Raw genomic sequence first — 18968 nt, forward strand, 5'->3', positions numbered from 1 at the left:
GTATAGACTTCATGCTTGGAATTTGTTGGGATACCTGAGTCTGAAGTTCAGAGTGTTTAATCAGTCTTGAAATTTTCACCTTTAGATCTTTGGATACTGCTTCTCCATTACTATATTTTCTCTTTGTTTTTGTTTTCAAATCTTCCTAATCAACTTTAATGGTCTTTTTTTTTTTTTTGCTGTGGATGTATCTTGTATAGTTTCTGGGTTTTTTTTTTTACATTTATTAAAAACACTCTTGTAAATTCTGGATGTGGAGGCTGTTCATGGTTGATTCTCATATTGGCTGTGAAGTTTCATGGTAATGTAGGAACACTTTATTTGTCCTGATATCATTTGCATATTTTTAGTATGCAAATGGAAATAGGTGCTAAAATATATAGATAGAAAGATAGGATTTTTCTTCTACTGAAATGTATTTGAGAAAAGTATATAGATGCAGGCTATACAGTGAAAATTAGAACAACTTCTCTCATGCTTCTTCCATATTGATAAAAAAAATTCCCATCATATTAAACTGGACTCTATTATTACAGGAATTGCTGACACTGGAGGATGTGGCTGTGGAGTTTAACTGGGAGGAGTGGCAGCTCCTGGATGCTGCCCAGAAAGACCTATACCGGGATGTGATGTTGGAGAACTTTAACAATTTGGTGTCACTGGGTAAGGACAGCTCCCTGTGTCACTTAGAGGTGCCCAGTCACTGGCCTTTTCTCCATCACCTGATGAAAGCTTTGCAGTCACTGTGGTCTTCCAAAGAGTTAGATTTTCAGTCCCCTGTCTGGCCCCAAACAAAAGGGTATAAATCTCCTGTATGCTGAAGGAGAACTCTTACTTTGCATACAAGAAATTTTGTCTCTAAAATGCAGTATTTTCCCATCTTGACATACTGTACCCCAGTCCCTGTATCTAAGTCTTCTATCATTTCTCATGAACAGGGTATCAAGCTACCAAACCAGAATCACTCTCCAAGTTGGAACATGGAAAAGAACCATGTATAATAGAAAACAAAATCCAGAATAGAACCCATCCAGGTGAGTGAGGGAGAACCAGCAAGGGGAGTGGTCAGGGAGGTCATATTCTAGTCATTAAGAGAAGGAGTCACAGCTGTGATGGTGACCGAGGCCCCCACAACAGCTGCTCCATATATTCATCTCCCCAGATGAGCACTCTTTCTTTGTGGGTATTTAGCTTTAAATATATTCCTTGTCTCTTCTTGGATCTGATATTTATTTCCTCTTACATCTTTATAATTTTGTACTGGGATCATATGGTAGACAATAAAAATCCAATCCCCCCACTATATATCATCTTTTAAGCACTTTCATTCCATTTTTCCTAGGAATCAGGAAAGTTGACAGTCATCTGCCAGAGCACTCTCAAGACCAAAGATTTCCAAAGAGCCTGCAACAATACAGTGAACAGAATGCATTTAGAAAGAGTGTTCATCTGAGCAAAACTCGTTTAGCCCTAACACAAAATCATACGTTTGACTTATGTAAAAAAGCTTGGAAATCAAGCTTATGTTTAGTTAACCAGAAGAGAAGATATGAAATAAAGAACCCTGTGGAGTTTAATGGAGATAAGAAATTCTTTCTACATGGTGATCGTGAACAGTTGTATTCTGGAATTGAATTTCCTGAAAGTATAAAACACATCATTGCCAAGTTCCAAGTCCTTAAGCATCAGAGGACTCACAAAATAGAGAAATCCCAGGCCTGCGTTGGAAGTGAGAAAACATGCATCAGGAAATCTCAGCTTATTTCTCAGGAGAGCATTCATATAGGAGACAAACTCCATCAGTGTGATCTGTGTGAGAAATCCTTCTCCAGAAATGTCATGTTCACTAAACATCAGAAACCTCAAACACGAGACAAACCCCATTTAACCAGTGGATGCAGAAAAGTCTCTACTGTGAAGAGCAGTCCCACTGTACATCAGCAAACCCAAACAGGAGAGAAATCTTATATGTGCAGTGAGTGTGGAAAAGGCTTCACAGTGAGGCGCTATCTGATTGCACATCAGCGAACTCACAGTGGAGAGAAACCTTATGTGTGCAGTGAATGTGGAAAAGGCTTCACTGTGAAGAGCAATCTCATTGTGCATCAGCGCACTCACACAGGGGAGAAACCCTATGTATGCAGTGAGTGTGCGAAAGGCTTCACCATGAAGCGCTATCTTGTTGTACACCAGCGAACTCATACTGGAGAGAAACCATATTTGTGCAGTGAATGTGGGAAAGGCTTCACCGTGAAGAGTAATCTCATCGTACATCAGCGATCTCATACAGGGGAGAAATCTTACATATGCAGTGAATGTGGGAAAGGCTTCACTGTGAAACGCACTCTCATTATACATCAGCGAACTCACACGGGAGAGAAATCTTACCTATGTAATGAATGCGGGAAAGGCTTCACCACAAAGCGCACTCTTGTTATACATCAGCGAACTCACACGGGAGAGAAACCCTATGAATGCAATGAGTGTGGTAAAGCCTTCAGCCAGAAGATATGCCTCATACAACATGAGAGGTGTCATACAGGAAAGACGCCCTTTGTATGTACTGAGTGTGGAAAATCCTATTCCCACAAGTATGGTCTCATTACCCATCAGAGAATTCACACAGGAGAGAAACCCTATGAGTGCAGTGAATGTGGAAAAGCCTTCACCACGAAGTCAGTACTCAATGTACATCAAAGAACTCACACAGGAGAAAGACCATATGGATGCAGTGATTGTGAGAAAGCCTTCTCCCACTTGTCAAACCTTGTTAAACATAAGAAAATGCACATAAGAGAAATGAGTAGATTCGGTCAAGTTGGAAATTCCTTTAACAGAGAGTCACAGCTCATTACTTACGATTGAACAAGAGCCCCATTAATGCAGTGACTGGAGAAATGCCTTCTGTGGCAGCTAAGACTTTGTTTAAACACCAGTGTTTCTAGCAGAGCAGAACAGTACTACCTGTTACCAGATGTGTGCCCTGAGGAGATGAAAGGATTTGCGCAGGAGATAAACCTGGTGAATATAGTGAATGTGGTAGTGCCTTTAGTGATCCTTACCTCACATTTTCTGTCAATGAAAACATGTTGGAAAAACTCTGATACATTCAGTGCAGAGATGCCTTGGGCAAAACTTTCTGACTTCATTATATGTCTGAAAAGTATATACTCTATATTCTCTGACAAATTCTGTGAATGCAGAGACTAGGAAAGTCTTCAGTGGGAAGACAGACTTTCTTATCAGGGATCTTCATTGATCATCAGTGAGTTCATTGTTCATAGAAATATGATTTAAAAAAAAAAAAAAGGAGATATGATGACCACGGGAATGTCTTTCCCCCAGAAAGAAGACCTCAGTGAGTGTCAGAGTTCACACTGGAGAAAAACTTTTAAGAGGATAGTATATATGGCAGGATTTCAGTCATACATTCTGCCTCATCATTTGTCAGGAAATCATATAGAAATTAAAACCTTTATGAACATGCTAAAGATAGAGCATCTTTAGTTAAATATCAGAGGACTTAAAAAGGAATGAAGTTCTGTGAAAATGATAAATGTTTGAGTGCTTTTTGTTACAAATCTAACCTCATCATATATCAGATAATGCACCTGACTATCCTTTCTGGCCTTGTCAGTAATTCCATAGTTTTAAAAAGAAGTCTGCTTTTCTCATCACTGATTTTTATTGTTATATATGATGCAAGAGTGTTCTATGCCTACCCTCATATGTGATTAGCTCTTACTTTTCTTCAGCTATAAACATAATTGTAAATTTAGCATACTGAACTTCTTTGAAAGGAAACTGAATATGAACATGTACTTGCACTTGCTTAACTATGTTTATAAATATGACCAAATAGTTTACAAAACCACCTTCAAAGTTATTTTTATAAAATTTATAATTTGAAATCATTTTAACTTATAAGAAAATGCAAAAGTAGTCCAGAGAATTCCCTAGTATCCTTTCTGCAACTTCTTCTAGTAAAAACATTTTATGTAACCATATTTTAATATTGAACCCAGAAAAATGATATTGGTAGTATACTGTTAACTCCTAACCTTTGGAGTTTAGATTCCACTAGATTTTACATGAATTTTTTAATCATTTTTTTGGTAATTCTAAGGTGCTTTATTACATATATAGATTTCATTGTAACTGTCATCTCCAGGACGTACAACTGTTTTATCAACACAGACACCCTCATGCTACCTTTTTATGCTCACGTCCTCTATCCAAACCTACCTCTGGTAACCACTTGTCTGTTTTCCATCAATATAATTTTGTCATTTATGAATGTTATCAAAACAATTTTTATAACTGGATTTTATATAAATAAGTTATATTTATTTATACAAATTTACAATTTCTTATTAATGAGGAACATGTAAGCTTTTTGGTTTTTTTTTTTTGGTCCCTCAGCAAATTGCCATTAAGACTTATTTGAGTTGTATTGTTTTATTTTTATTAGTGAGTAGTATACATACTGGATGTATTAGTTTATCAATTCACTCTTCAGAGAAGTTTGTTTTGTTTCCTGGTTTCAACTGTTATAGGGAAAGATGCTGTAAATTGGCATCTGGGGTTTTGTGTGAACATAAATTTTCATTCCTCTATAATAAATATTCAGGTGTGTGCTTATTAGGACATATGGTAAGTTGTGTTTAGCTTTAAAGGGAACTACCAAACTCTCTTCCAGAGTGGCTATACCATTCGACATTCTCACCAGCAGTATATGAAATCCACTTGTTCCACATCCTCTCCAGCACTTGGTATTTTCAGTATGTTTTATTTTAGCCAGTCTACTAGCAATAGATGAAAGATTCAATTGCTCTTCATCCTTGTCAGCACTTGGTATTGTCCTATCTTACATTACTCATTCTATTAGGTTTGTGGTCGTATCTGATCTTGAGCTTAACCTGCATTTCCCTCATGGCTAACAACGCTGTTATTGTTATTATCATTATCATCATCATTTTTGGACTTACTTATAACTGGAAATTTGTACCTTTTGACCACCTTCACAATTTCCACTATTCCACCCCGTTCCAGCCTCTGGCAACCACAATCTGTTCTTTATTATCTACAAGTTTGGGGGGTTCTGGATTCTACAAATAAGAGAGATCATACAATATTCGTCTTTCTTGGCCTGATGTATTTCACTTAGCAAAATGCCCTCAATGTCGCAAATGGCAAGATTTCCTTCTTTTTATGGTTGGATAATATTCCATTGCATAAATACCACGTTTTCTTTATCCATTCATCTGTCAATAGACATTTAGGCTTTCCATGTCATGGCTATTGTAAATAGTGCTGCTGTGAACATTTGGGCTGCACGTTATCTTTTAAAATTAGAGTTTTCAAAAAAAATTAGAGTTTTCTTTTTTTTCTGGATATATATACCCAAGAGTAGACTTGCTGAATCATATGGTACTTCTATTTTTAATTTTTTGAGGAACCTGTATACTGTTTTTCATAGTAGCTGTACCAATAACAATCTTCACTCTTTTTATGTCTCCATAGTGTTTATGAAGAGACATCCCATGATTTATTTAACCCATCACCTACTAATGTACAGTCATATTGGTATTAGTTACCTTTGACTGCATTACAAACCTACCTCTCTAAAACTTAATGTCTAAAGACAACAAACATTAATTATAATAAATATTAATTGTTATGTGGGTTGACGGTTGGACTGTCTGGTGTACGCTGTCCTGACTGGGGGCTACATGCTCTAGGTGGCTTTTTTGATGTATCTGAGCCTCCCCTGGAATGGTTGAGGCCACTTTTCACATAGTCTCTCATCCCAAGGCTAACCTGGGCTGTATTACAATGTGTCAGAAGAGCTCCAAGAGACAAACAGAACATACCTCAGTGGGCAAGTCTATTTCTATCCTCGGTGTCAAGCTTGCTATTATCCCATTGGACACATTGGTCACAGTTACTGTGCAGGAGCACTATCCAGAGGTGTGAATGCAAGATGCAATAAGTTTTTGTAACAATCACAAGATTATTTATTTCCTTAAAATTGTCAAAATTGATGCCATGAATATCCTTGTACATGTTTGTTCTCACAAAAATAATTTCTACTGAATTTCAATTCTTAAAATTGATTGGTGGCTCTAAGACAAAAGTTTAAATTGGGTAATTGCAAGTTGTACTCCAAAAACATTTTATTAATTTTTATACTCTAGACTCAATCCTGCCCCCCTAAAAAACATACCAAACGTCTAGCACCTAAAATTTATTGGTGTGCATTTTTTGAACTAGAACTATGACAAGCTTGATAATAACATCAATTCATTCAAAGCTGTATGTGGTGGACACCTCTTATCTACTGTGCAGATGAGAGATGAAATCCAATAGAATGAATATTATTCATCATTCACTCTTCAATGAATTTGAATATTAGTAAGACTGATATTATAAAAATTAAGTATTGCGATTTTTAAAAATAAGTGGCCAGTATATTATTTAGCTATTAAAATTTTTAGGTTGGCCTGGACTTCCCCAGGCCAGTGGCGCAGTGGTTAAGAATCCTCCTGCCAATGCAGGGAACATGGGTTCAAGCCCTGGTCCTGGAAGATCCCACATGCCGCAGAGCAGCTAAGCCCATGCGCCACAGCTACTGAGCCTGCGCTCTAGAGCCTGCCAGCCACAGCTACCAAGCCCACGCGCGGCAACTACTGAAGTCCGCACACCTAGAGCCTGTGATTCACAACAAGAGGAGCCACTGCAATGAGAAGCCAGCGCACCGCAATGAAGAGCAGCCCCCACTCGCCACAAGTAGAAGAAAGCCTGCGCGCAGCAACGAAGACCCAACGCAGCCAAAAATTAAAAAATATTTAAAAAGTAAAAAAAAATTTTAGGTTGGTCATCTTTTTCTTATTCCTTTTAAAATCTCTTTATAACAAATCCTAGTGAGGAATCAGAGAAAGTGGATCTCATATATCGATGGTGGGAATGTAAAATGATCCCTTGAGTCTGGAGTAGTTTAGACATTTCTGTTTCAATACACTCATATCTATCTCACACACACACACACACACACACACACACACACACACACACACGGCATTTCCTTTCCTTTTCCTCCATTCTTCCAACGGGTTTATTTGGAACCACAGTTACGGTGTTACATTACTATGACTTTGTAATGCTATTTGCAACTGACTCACGTAGTGTAACATGATTACTCTCTTTTTTTTACACAACATTTTATTCTCCTTGAAGTCATATTTCCCTAATTTTTGACCCTTGGTCTTCTGAGCCCTGCATTTGTCTTTGGACCCCAAAGGGAAAGCTTCCCCCCTCTGTCATAGGTACCGCCCTTCACATTGGGCCCACCTTCAATGGCCTTTCCCCCATACATACGAACAGCTTTAGCACGTTCCAGCTGTTTGTATTTCCTAACCTATGGCCGCCATCCCTGTAACGTCAGAGCTTCTCCAAGCCCTGTGCCGTTCAAAAGTCCCTTCAGGCCAATTTCTCTAGAATCTTGGCCCAGATATCCTCTACCGGACGGTTCACCTTTTCCCAAACGCGAGTTGTGCTGTACGGATTCCTCCACTTCCTGTAAGATGGCTGCCCCCACTGGGCCGTTTCCTAACTTCCGTACAAAGTGGATCAACCTCACTGCCATTTAAATTTTCTTGCCAGCTCGCAGAAAGGGATTTACCCCCATGCCTTTCTTGTTTGCTGCAAGCTCGAGCTTATGCGCATATGTCCTTTTTTATTAAGGGTTCAGGTGCCCCAGAATTGACAGTTTCGGTGACCTTCCGTCTTCCCAGTCTTCCCCGCGGACGAGCGCAAAACGGGGCTCTTCGCTCTTCAGACGCCCGATGCCCAAACATGGCCGCGCCCACTGGGCCACGCTAGAGGGCGCGGCCAAGTTACCTCTGAAGAGAAGTCGGAAATTCAGTTGTCTTTTTGCGGCAGAAACGTCTCAGACCCTCGTTGGCCACCGTACCGCGGTGATGAGGGAAGCGACGAAGTTCCGCGAAGTAAGTTCAGCCGTGGATGGGTCGCGATCGTCCCTGGAGGAAGTCAAGTTAGTGGCTGGGTCTCTTCGTGTACAGTGGGGAGGGACGGCGGGCCTGTCAGCGTCCGCGTTGGGTGATGCGTGTGGAATACAAGCGGGAGGACAGCGTGAATGCGTGTTCTTTTCCAGGGGAGTCCTAAAGTGTGGGTAACAGTGTATGTGTGGTTGGGGTACTTCTGGCTTCAGTCAGGAGATTCTCTTGTGGTTAGTGGTTAAAGATCCCTAGAGGTCAGCGATTTAGTCGCGAGGGCACGTGTTGGGGTCTTTGCCGTTTACTCTCTGTAGGGCTCAGTGACTGCGAACTGGAGAGTGGTGTTTTTCAGTGAATGCTGTTTATGGTTCGGGTTTTGTTTGGGGCTAAAAGATGGAGTATCTGTTTCGGGGTTAATGGACGGGAGTCTCTGAGATTAACCCGGGTGGTGGTAGTAATCGTTTGGGGTACAGATGCGTGTATGGGCTGATACTTTGGAGGCCCGAGTACTTTGGCCGCTGCGTGTTGCGTGTTTTGAGCTCCAACCTCGGCCTCTGTAACAGATGTGATGGACATTAACGTTACCCTTCTGCCGTTTAGGTCGGTCCGAGTCCTTTCTTCACCACTAGTTTTAAAATCCTCTTTGGCACCCAACATCACCCCTTACTCTTAAACTCTCAGAAATAAAGGTTTTGGGCGAGATGAATGATCCAGAGATCCACCAGATGAATATCTAATAGCAGTATGTTTTACGATATGTAAGATGCAGCTTTTATCCTTTGTCCTACAAGACTCCTGCACATTCCTCTTGGATATTTCTTTTCAGATTCTGTCTAAAACCAGTAAAATAACATCTCTGTCACCGTGAGTTCTGTTCCCAAAGGAAAATGCTTATAAAATTTTAGTGTATTTCAGTTTTAGGCGTTTATATTATGGCCTTAATATTCATAATTCAGATAAATTGTGTAAATGGTACTATGATTTTCTCTTTCACTTTATTTCATGGAATATAGATTTACAAATTATTTTAAATGCGTGAACTGGTGGTATTATAAGTAGGTTTATATTCAGTGATTGCATACATCTATATAGAGGTGAAATATTTAAAATACTTAGGTGTCATTTTTTGGAACATTTTATGATTATGCATTTACCTATGGATTTGTTCCCTTGCCTTTCATCTCCAGCCTAGACTACTTATTTTTATTGCAATTGTAAACGTATTATTATTTGCTAACTCCCGTTTCCTTATAATTTTTTACAACATAAAAGAGCAGTTGACTTTATTTATTCATTTATTTTTGGCTGATTTTTAAAAAATTGAAGTATAGTTGATATACAATATCGTGTTTCACGTGTGCAGCACATTGATTCAGTTATATATGTATATATAGATATCTTTTTCAGATTCTTTTCCCTTCTAGGTTATTACAAAATACTGAGTATAGCTCCCTGTGCTATACAGTAGGTCCTTGTTGCTTATCTATATTACATACAGTAGTGTGTGTGTGTTAATCCCATCCTCCTAATTTAACCTCTCCCCACGCCCCCCAGCAACTAACTTTTTTTTTTTTTTTTTTTTTTTGGCGGTACGCCGGCCTCTCACTGCCGCGGAGCACAGGCTCCGGACGCGCAGGCCCAGCGGCCATGGCTCACGGGCCCAGCCGCTCCGCGGCATGTGGGATCTTCCCGGACCTTCCCAGACCGGGGCACGAACCCGCCTACCCCGCATCGGCAGGCGGACCCCCAACCACTGCGCCACCAGGGAAGCCCATAACTTTAAATATTTATGTTTGGTCATCTTACTAAATTCTTAAATCTACAACATCTTTCTTTCCACCCAACATTTTAGTGTGAAAATTTTCAAACATACAGAAATATTGAAAGGATTTTATATTAACCACCCATGTACCTACCACTTAGGTTTTATTATTAATAGTACTAGACTTGCTCTACCAGTTAGTTACCTAACCCTCTGTCCATCCTTCTGTTCATGTATCAGTCTTTTGTTGTTGTTGGTTTTGGTATATTTCCAAGTAAGTTGCAGACCTCTACCATTACTTTAAATACTTATTCAATCACATGATTAAAGTTCTACTAACAGCCTTTTACTTGTTTCCTTTCTTTATGTAATGAACAGACATCTTATTTACAAATAATTTTGGCCTGGTGTGGAGTGAAAATTAATTTCGGAGCGAGATGAATCTGGTTTTTCAATCCAAATTCTGCCTCCTGCTCATTGTGCAGTTTGTGTGACCTCTTGTCTGTTTCCGTCTTAGAAAAAAAGAAAAGAAAAGCGATTAAAATCTCTCCCTTAGAGTTATTTTGAAGATTCAAAATACCTTAAATAATGAACTGTGATGGCAGATGCATAGCATATCTGAGTAAAAAAGCTGCTAATTTCCCCATATTTGTGGCTTTGTGTTTTGTAAAATTTGTATTTATAACTCATTTTCTCTCTCCCTGCTTTCCTTCTTGTTTTCCCTCTCTATTTTTTTGGAAATAAAACTTCGAAAGCCATGAACTTATATTAATGACCATGCTACAGCAATTTTATTTAAAGTGTAGAATCCTGATATTTCTCTGATTTTTTTTTTTTTTCTTCTTTTTTGGCTGCATCAGGTCTTAGTTGTGGCGCAGGCTCTTCGTTGCAGCGTGCAGGATTCTCTCTAGTTGCGGCCTGCGGTTTTTCTCTAGTTGTGGTGCGCAGGCTCCAGGGCGCCTGGGCTCTGCAGTCTGTGGCACGCGTACTCTAGTTGAGGTGCACGAGCTCAGTAGTTGTGGCGCGCCGGTTTAGTTGCTCCGCGACATGTGGGATCTTAGTTCTCTGACCAGGGATTGACTCTACATCCCCTGCATTGGAAGGCGGAATCTTTACCACTGGACCACCAGAGAAGTCCCCTCTCTGATTTTTAAAATATACATGCTCTTATGAAAATATAGTGAAGAAAGTAAAAATGACCTGTCAAATATCACACCTTTGCCAATATTTCCCTTTCAGAGATTCTTAGAAATGGATTTTTAGGTTACCAGTTGATAGTTTCATTGATCATTTTCGCTTGAATGTTAAATTATTCCCAGGAAACGTTCTTTTTAAACAGACACTTGACCTGTGTGTCCTTTGAATCGTATAGAATTTTTCCATTTTAATTTTGTAACCAGCCTCCTGACTAAACAGAGGTATAGACATATTAGGCAAATACAATTTGCCTCTCCTTATATTCAAAACTCACCTTTTATTATTATTTTTTCAAATTGCATTGCAGTGGGCAATGTATCCAAACTCAGATTCTCAACCCTGCTATTATAGTGTAAAAACAGCCTAAGACAATAGTCAACAGATGCGTCTGGCTGTGTTCCCATAAACCTTGATTTGTAATAACAGGTGGTCCAGGCCCTGGAGAGTCTGTTACTGACTCTTGATTTAGATGATCATATGGCTTTTCTGCTCCAGTTCAGGGTTGGACACCTGGAGCCCATGGATTAACTCTGGCCCAGTGCCTGTTTTTGTTAATAAAGTTTTATTGGAACCTAGCACACTTATTTTTTTGTTTTTTAAATATGGCTGTTTTTTGGTCACATTGCTTGGCATGTGGAACTTGCCCATCCAGGGATGGAACCCATGCCCCCTGCAGTGGAAGCATGGACTAATAACCACTGGACCACCAGGGAAGTCCAAAAGTATGACTGCTTTTGAGCTACAATGGTAGAGTTGAGTAATTACCACAGAAGCCATGTACATTACATTTTCTGTCTCTTTTAACATAGAAATTATGTATGTTTTTAAAAGTTATTAGTTTTATTCTGACACCAGAGATTACAAATAATATACAGCCTTTATTTGTCAAAGTATTACTGTAATTAGTACGTTTATACTCTATCTATACAGAGATCTTAGAACACTCATTCATTTACCCACCTCATAATTTATATGCTATCATGGTAAATTTTAACTCTATTTTTTAAAATTAAATTTATTTATTTATTTATTAATTTTGCCTGCATTGGATCTTCATTGCTACTCGCGGGCTTTCTCTAGTTGTGGCGAGTGGGGGCTACTCTTCCTGCAGTGCGTGGGCTTCTCACTGTGGTGGTTTCTCTTGTTGTGCAGCACAGGCTCTAGCCGCGTGAGCCCAGTAGTTGTGGCACACGGGCTCAGTAGTTGTGGTGCACAGGCTTAGTTGCTCTGCGGCATGTGGGATCTTCCCGGACCAGGGCTCGAACCTGTGTCCCATGCATTGGCAGGTGGATTCTTAACCACTGTGCCACCAGGGAAGTGGTGATTAACTGTCTATATTTTTAAAACCTCCTGAGATATGATCATTTTCCCAGCTGGTACTAATTTAGACTTAACTGCTTATTTACCAGTTTAGTTCCTTTTCATTCCTTGGTCCTCTGCTAACATTGGAGGACCCTTTCCTTTTGCTTGAAGAACATGTGCATTTGCTGTATTACAGGTCTTCTGATGAAGAATTCTCCCTGGTTTTGCCTGAAAATGTTTTTTTTTAATTGAAGTACAGTTGATTTACAATGTTGTGTTAGTTTCAGGTGTACAGCAAAGTGATTCAGTTGTACGTACATATATATCTATTTTTTTTCAGATTCTTTTCTCCTACAGTTTATTACAAAATATTGAATATAGTTCCCTGTGGTATACAGTACGTCCTTGTTGGTTATCTGTTTTATATATAGTTGTGTGTATATGATAATCCCAAACTCCTAATTTATCCTTCTCCCCCCCCGACCCCTGAAAATGTTTTTATTTCAGTTTTATTCCTAAAGGATTTTTCGCTGAGTATCCTTTATAGGTTTATGCTTATAATACTCTTATCGAGGATCAAGAAGTGGATGGTAATGAGAAATTACGTGACGGTGCTTCTTGTTTGCTTAACATGATGTTCTTCAAATTTGAGTGTGCGAACCCTGGGATGTAAAAAGACTTCTGAAGAGGTACGTGGACGCACGTGGTTTAAAAGAAGAAAAATGTGTATATCCTGTCTGTGTGTCCTCTTTCCTAAAGTTGATCTACCTGTGGATTTCCCTGCCAGTGGGGCACTGTGCTGTGCTGGTTCTCCTTCCCACATCCCCTTTCACAGTCTTACCGCTTCCACTTTACAAGAGAAAGATGTACTTCCCAAATATTCGGAATGTTGTGTTTTATTGGCCCAGATGTAAAAGCTTCGTATTAAAAGGACCAATCGATCTTTGGGGGCCTTAATTTAAGATGAGTGGCCAGCAACACTGACAGCATCTAGGCCGAAAGAGAATGTACCACTCAGAGTAAGTTGCTCTTCAGCCCACAGGTGCTGGCTCCCCAGGAACAAGAGGGATCAAAGGAAAGAAGGAGGAAAAGACTCTGAGACTTAAGTACTGTCAGTTCTGGAGACATCCTTGATTGGAGACTGAGATTTTTGAACAGAAATTTACAGCTGATCCAGAAGAGCTAAAGACAGCATCCCAGTTTGCCGCCATTTCCCAAAGTCAGAAGAAAATGATCCAGGCCCAGGTGACTTTTGGTTTCTTTATTCTTTCTTTATTCCCCAGTGGCTTTGCCTGTAAAAGTCCGTGCAGTTAAGTAGAAAAGTTTAAATGGATCCTAGCAGGATCTGGAGAAATCTTGGTAAAGTTAGATCAGGAACGTATTATTCATAGGATTCATATGCTGTGACTCGCATTGGGATATAACATGTGATGTGCAAAATCCTGTGAGTTATATTAGCTGTCAATTTGTGTCTAATGTCTCTGACAGCCATCACAAAAGAGTCATAAGTTACATGATAGGCAGTACTACAAACTGTTTCTACTCCCAGCACTTCTGGCACCAAATGTGTGGGTCTTTCCAGACCAACAATCCCTTCTCCAAACCTCTAGATACCAGCTGAGCGTCTACAATTTAATTCAATTACGACATTAACTACTGCACTTACTGTCAGTCTCCACAGGTTTAAGGGCTCAATCCCACAGGACTGCCCTCACTTTGGATGCCAAGTATTGGCTTCCCACAGTACCTATACTTCTGACTTGGCTGCACATCGGGGGTTCCTGAAATCCCTTCCTCAGGTTCCATAATTTACTGCAACGGTTCACATAACTCAGGAAAAGACTTTGCTTACCTATACTGGTTCATTATGAAGGATACAGCTTGGGAAGAGCCAAATGGAAAGATACTTAGGCAAGATGTGAGGGAAGGGACAAGGACCTTGCATGCCCTCTATAGGAGTGTCACACCCCCAGCACCTAGATGTGTTCACCATCCCGGAAATGCTCTGAGCCCTGTAGTTTAGGGGGATTTTTATGGAGGTCTGATTGGGTAGGTGTGGTAGATTAAATCAGTGGCCATTGTTGATTGGCTCAGTTTCCAGTCCCTCCCCCCTCCCTGGAGGGCTAGAAGTGGGGCTGAAAGTTCCAACCCTCTAATCACAAGGTTTGTTCCCTGGGCAACCAACCCCCATCCTGAAACTCTCTAGAGGTCCACCAAGACTCACTTTGCTAGTATAAACTCAGGTATGTTTGAAAGGGACTTGTTATAAATAACACAGAATGCCCCGTACTTCTATTACTTAAAAAACTCCAAGGGTTTAGGAGAAATTGTGTTAGAAACTGGGGCTGAAGACCAAATACATGTTTCTTATTATATCACATAACATAGGGATCAACTGTGAGGGAAAAGCAGACCAGTTCCTTGAGGGATGTTAATGTTTCATGGCACATGGGTCTCAAGTTCACATAGGACTTTGACGGTTCTCCATAGAGGTGATGTGCTGGGTCCTTAACTGCAGTCCTTGACTGTCCTAACTTCTTTTCTTTTTGAATAAATTTATTTATTTTTGTTTATTTATTTTTGGCTGTGTTGGGTCTTCGTTGCCATGCACAGGCTTTCTCTAGTTGCAGCGAGTGGGGGCTACTCTTTATTGCGGTGCACCTGCTTCTCACTGCGGTGGCTTCTTTTGTTGTGGGGCACGGGCTCTAGGGCTTCAGTAGTTGTAGTTTGCGGGCTGTAGAGCACAGGCTCAGTAGTTGTAGCACATGGGCTTAGTTGCTCCACAGCATGTGAGATCTTCCCGGATCAGGGATCGAACGTGCGTCCCCTGCATTGGCAGGCATATTCTTAACCACTGTGCTATTGGGGAAGTCCCTGTCCTTTCTTCTTATAAATGTAAAAACGTGTTTCCTACAGCTGTTTCCTCATTTCATCTAATATGGTATTAACCCCGCCTAATGATATACACACATATATGTGCATTGTCTCTGTCTATATATATATATATTCTTTAAAGAATAGTCTTCTTATAAATTTGATCATCTAATAATCTTTTTTTTGGACTTTTTATTCTTTTTTTGTTTTTTAAATTTTTTATTGAAGTATAGTTGATTTACAATGTTCTGTTAGTTTCTGGTGTATAGCAAAGTAATTCAGTTATATGTATTCATATTCTTTTTCATTATGGTTTATTAGAGGATATTTAATAAAGTTCCTGATCATCTAATAATCTTTTATGCTTTATACATGTTTTGTACAGTTTTTTTTTCTTTTCTTTCTTTACTTTTATTTATTTATTTATTTTTGGCCACTTGGCTTGTGGGATCTTAGTTCCCCAACCAGGCATTGAACGCGGGCCACCACAGTGAAAGTGAAAGCACCGAGTCCTAACCACTGGACTGCCAGGGAGTTTCCTGTACAGTTTCTCTTATTTTGTTTAGTATGTTGACCACTGAAATTAGTATGTATTGTCTTCATCTACTTGTAAGTAGCATATAGTTTGATATTAGTGAATGCTTGTGAGAGATCAGAAAATATGTATTGGTCTCTGCCCCCTGTTCCTGGCACAGAGCTCCTAAAACCCTTGTGATTCCCTAAGTGAAAAGAACACTAGGAACATCTCCTGTTCTAATATTGGTCTTTGACCTCTGTTCCTGACACAGGGCTCCTGAAACTCTTGTCATTTCCTTGGTGACAGGAGTGACTTTGTTCTACCGAGGTGACTCTGAGTGAGCTCCTGGATGAGGGCTGGTAACAGGAAAGACCAAGCCATGATGAGAAGCTTGGCATTTTTAACCCTGCCTTACGCATCTATTCCATCTGGAAGACTGTACCATAACATAGTATTTTACTAGGATTCTTATTTTATCACAGCATAAGAAGTAAAAACCCCACCAATTTCCTATATGGCAAAAGTGAACAGAATAATTTCCTTTACATTTTTCCATGTCACCCAAAGAACATCACTTGGCCAAACGTGACTGTGTTATGACAGGAATCCCTGACGTATGACGACGTGGCTATGAAGTTCACATGGGAGGAGTGGCAGCTCCTGGACCCTGATCAGAAGGACCTGTACCGGGATGTGATGCTGGAGAACTATAGCAACCTGCTGTCCATAGGTGAGGATGGCTCCCCTGGGTCCCTCAGAGGGTGCCTGTCAGTGGCCGTTCCATTCTCAGCCTCTTAACTCTTCAGACTAACTGCATTCCTCTGCAATGGTCGAGTCTCAGATCCTTCTCTTGCCCCAGACTAGAGGGTATAATAGCCCCTCTCCTGAGAGAAAAGCCTTGAGGTTACAGATGTGAAACCTGTTTATTCCCTCCATGTACCATTATCCCTTCCTGCCGTATCCCAGCCCAGTTCGGTATGTCTAAGTCTTCTATCATTTTTCATGAACAGGGTATCGAGCCAGCAAACCAGATGCTCTCTCCAGTTTGGAACGAGGAGAACAACTGTGGCCAGTAGAAGATGACAGCCATGGTCGAATCTGTCCAGGTGAGTGGGTGAGACCCAGCAAGGTGGGCAGCCACGGAAGTCGTACTCTGGTCAGGAGAGAAGGCGTCAGAGCTGTGATAGTGTCTGAGGAAACATAAGCAGCCCTACCACGTACCTCTCTTCCAGTGTAAGAACTCTTTTTCTTTGTGGAAGTTAAGAGGAAAATATATCCCTTTGTTTTCTTCTGAGATCTGATCCCTGCTTATTTCTAAACCATGAGTGTTGTTTTTTTTTAATTGTGTCTTTATTATTTATTTATTTATTTTCAGTTTTAAATTTTTGGCTGCGTCGGGTCTTAGTTGCGGCACGCAGGATCTTCCTTGTGGCGCACGGGCTCTTCGTTGTGGTGCGCAGCCTTCTCTCTAGTTGTGGCGTGTGGGTTTTCTCTTCTCTATTTGTGGCGCGCAGGCTACAGGGCATGTGCACTCTGTAATTGTGGTGTGCGGGCTCCAGAGTGAGTGGGCTCTGTAGTTTGTGGCACGCGGGCTCTAGCTGAGGTGTGCAAGCTCAATAGCTGTGGCACTCGGGCTTAGTTGCCCCATGGAACATGAGATCTTAGTTCCCTGACCAGGGATCGAACCTGCTTCCCCTGCAATATAAGGTGCATTCTTTACCACTGGACCACCGGGGAAGTCCCTGATCCCCGCTTATTTCATATGCATCTTATTTTTGTTTGTTTGTGTAGTTTTCTTCTTGCTTGGATTTTCAAATCTTCCTCTCCTTCGTTTACCATCACAAGATCTCTGTCTGTGTTACCGCCTCTCTTGCTGTGAAATCCCACTTTCCAGGCCTCTCTGGAAAGAGAACTTTGAGTTCATCATACTCTTCTTACCACTGTACCTTCTTCCTGCCGTATGAGGAAATAACAATTTCCCACCAAAACATGCAGCCCCACCTTGGATGCTGTGTCCCCATGATAACCTGGTTTCTGCTGTACATTTCTGTGGTTCTTTGGTCCCCACCCCCTTCCAGGTTTTCCATACTTTCATTTCCATTTTCTTCTCAGTTCTCATAAGTCTTAAAAGTTTCTTCCATTCCCATGAGTTAAGCTCTTTCTGTTCTCTGAAAGAGACGCCCCAAATTGACTTCTCTCTTAATATTGTCTAATGTACAATTTCTTTCTATGTATTTTATTCTTCATCATGGCAGCTGGCCTGTGACTTCCTAGTTTGTGTGTGAGAACAGAAATCTTCTCTCCATCCTTTTAAAAATTGAGGTTCTCTTTCAGTTCTACACATTTAAAAGAAAAACATGTCTTAGTGTAAAAATTGCTGTAAGGAAAATTAAAGCAGCTAATGGAAGAGTGGGTGTTGGGGCTTGGAACTGCCCTTTTGGAATGGGAGTGGCTCTCTCATAAGGTGCCTTTGAGCACATAGCTGAGGGATATGAGTAATCTTCCTGGGTGAGGAGTTTTCCAAATGTGAGACAGTGGGAAGTTGAAAGACCTGAATCTGGAATGTGTTTGAGGAACTTTGGGGAAACTTACATGGGTAGAAGGGAGTGAACAAGAGGGAAAGTGACTAGAGTTAAGGGTAACAGGGTAGTAGCTGCGGGTTTTGGTACATAGGTCACAAACTGCCTATCAAGGGCATTCAAGACCTTGATTCTTTTCTGAATAATTTGAGAAAACAGGATTTTGAGTAGAAGAGTGGCATTATACAATTTTTAAAGTGGATCACTTTGCCTACTTTATAGATGGTAGATATTATTGGGGAGGGGAATGTACTTTTATACTCTTGGTTACAATGTGTGACAATAAAATGATACAGATCAAAGTCATCAAAGATCAAATTATGCATGGGAAAGACTCCAGGAGAGGCTGCACACAAGGTTCCCGGTTGTCCTCTACCAGTGGAGTCATGTGAACAGTGCTGAATTTTCCCAGCAATGATGTTTGAATGTTTGACAACATGTGTGAAGTGCTGCCAACCAGGGAAGCTCACCCAAGCCTGGTGCCTCTAGACCCCAGAATCAGAATGTTACAGTGTTGTCCAAAGTCCCAGGCATACAAAAACGGACATCTACCACAAATCACATTGTTAGCATAAACTCTATGATATGTCCTAAAATCTCATACCTACAAAGACATTCTCATCAGGTGGGATATTCCAAGGACTCAGAGGTATCCTCTAGGGCCAGTCCTTTCTTTGCAATGTTCAGGGATGGAGTAACTGCATATCATCATTCCCTTTTTG

At 40.5% G+C, this 18968-nt stretch overlaps 2 protein-coding genes across 4 annotated transcripts in view; both read left to right on the forward strand.

Moving 5' to 3' along the window:
• The window catches only part of ZNF432 (zinc finger protein 432), a 42049-nt gene extending 37402 nt beyond the window's left edge, over positions 1-4647 (forward strand). Inside the window, 2 exon segments of the mRNA XM_027079253.1 lie at positions 1951-2804; positions 2806-4647. Of these exon segments, the coding sequence (XP_026935054.1) occupies positions 1951-2804; positions 2806-2881 (930 nt within the window). The 3' untranslated portion in view covers positions 2882-4647.
• Positions 4648-7170: 2523 nt separating this feature from the next.
• Positions 7171-18968, forward strand: part of ZNF615 (zinc finger protein 615) — a 42963-nt gene continuing 31165 nt past the window's right edge. The window contains exons 1-5 of one of the 3 annotated variants that reach the window (XM_027079209.1): positions 7171-8053; positions 12784-12965; positions 13312-13521; positions 16271-16397; positions 16678-16773. In XM_027079209.1, the coding sequence (XP_026935010.1) occupies positions 13507-13521; positions 16271-16397; positions 16678-16773 (238 nt within the window). In that variant the 5' untranslated portion in view covers positions 7171-8053; positions 12784-12965; positions 13312-13506. Of the gene's footprint in view, positions 8054-8128; positions 8188-12783; positions 12966-13311; positions 13522-16234; positions 16398-16677; positions 16774-18968 lie in introns of those variants that run through there. The other 2 variants (XM_027079208.1, XM_027079207.1) reach the window with 2 other exon arrangements.

The sequence above is a fragment of the Aethalodelphis obliquidens genome, unplaced genomic scaffold, assembly GCF_003676395.1.
Source record: "Aethalodelphis obliquidens isolate GAN/ISIS:26980383/991018 unplaced genomic scaffold, ASM367639v1 scaffold43, whole genome shotgun sequence".
NCBI lineage: Eukaryota > Metazoa > Chordata > Mammalia > Artiodactyla > Delphinidae > Aethalodelphis > Aethalodelphis obliquidens.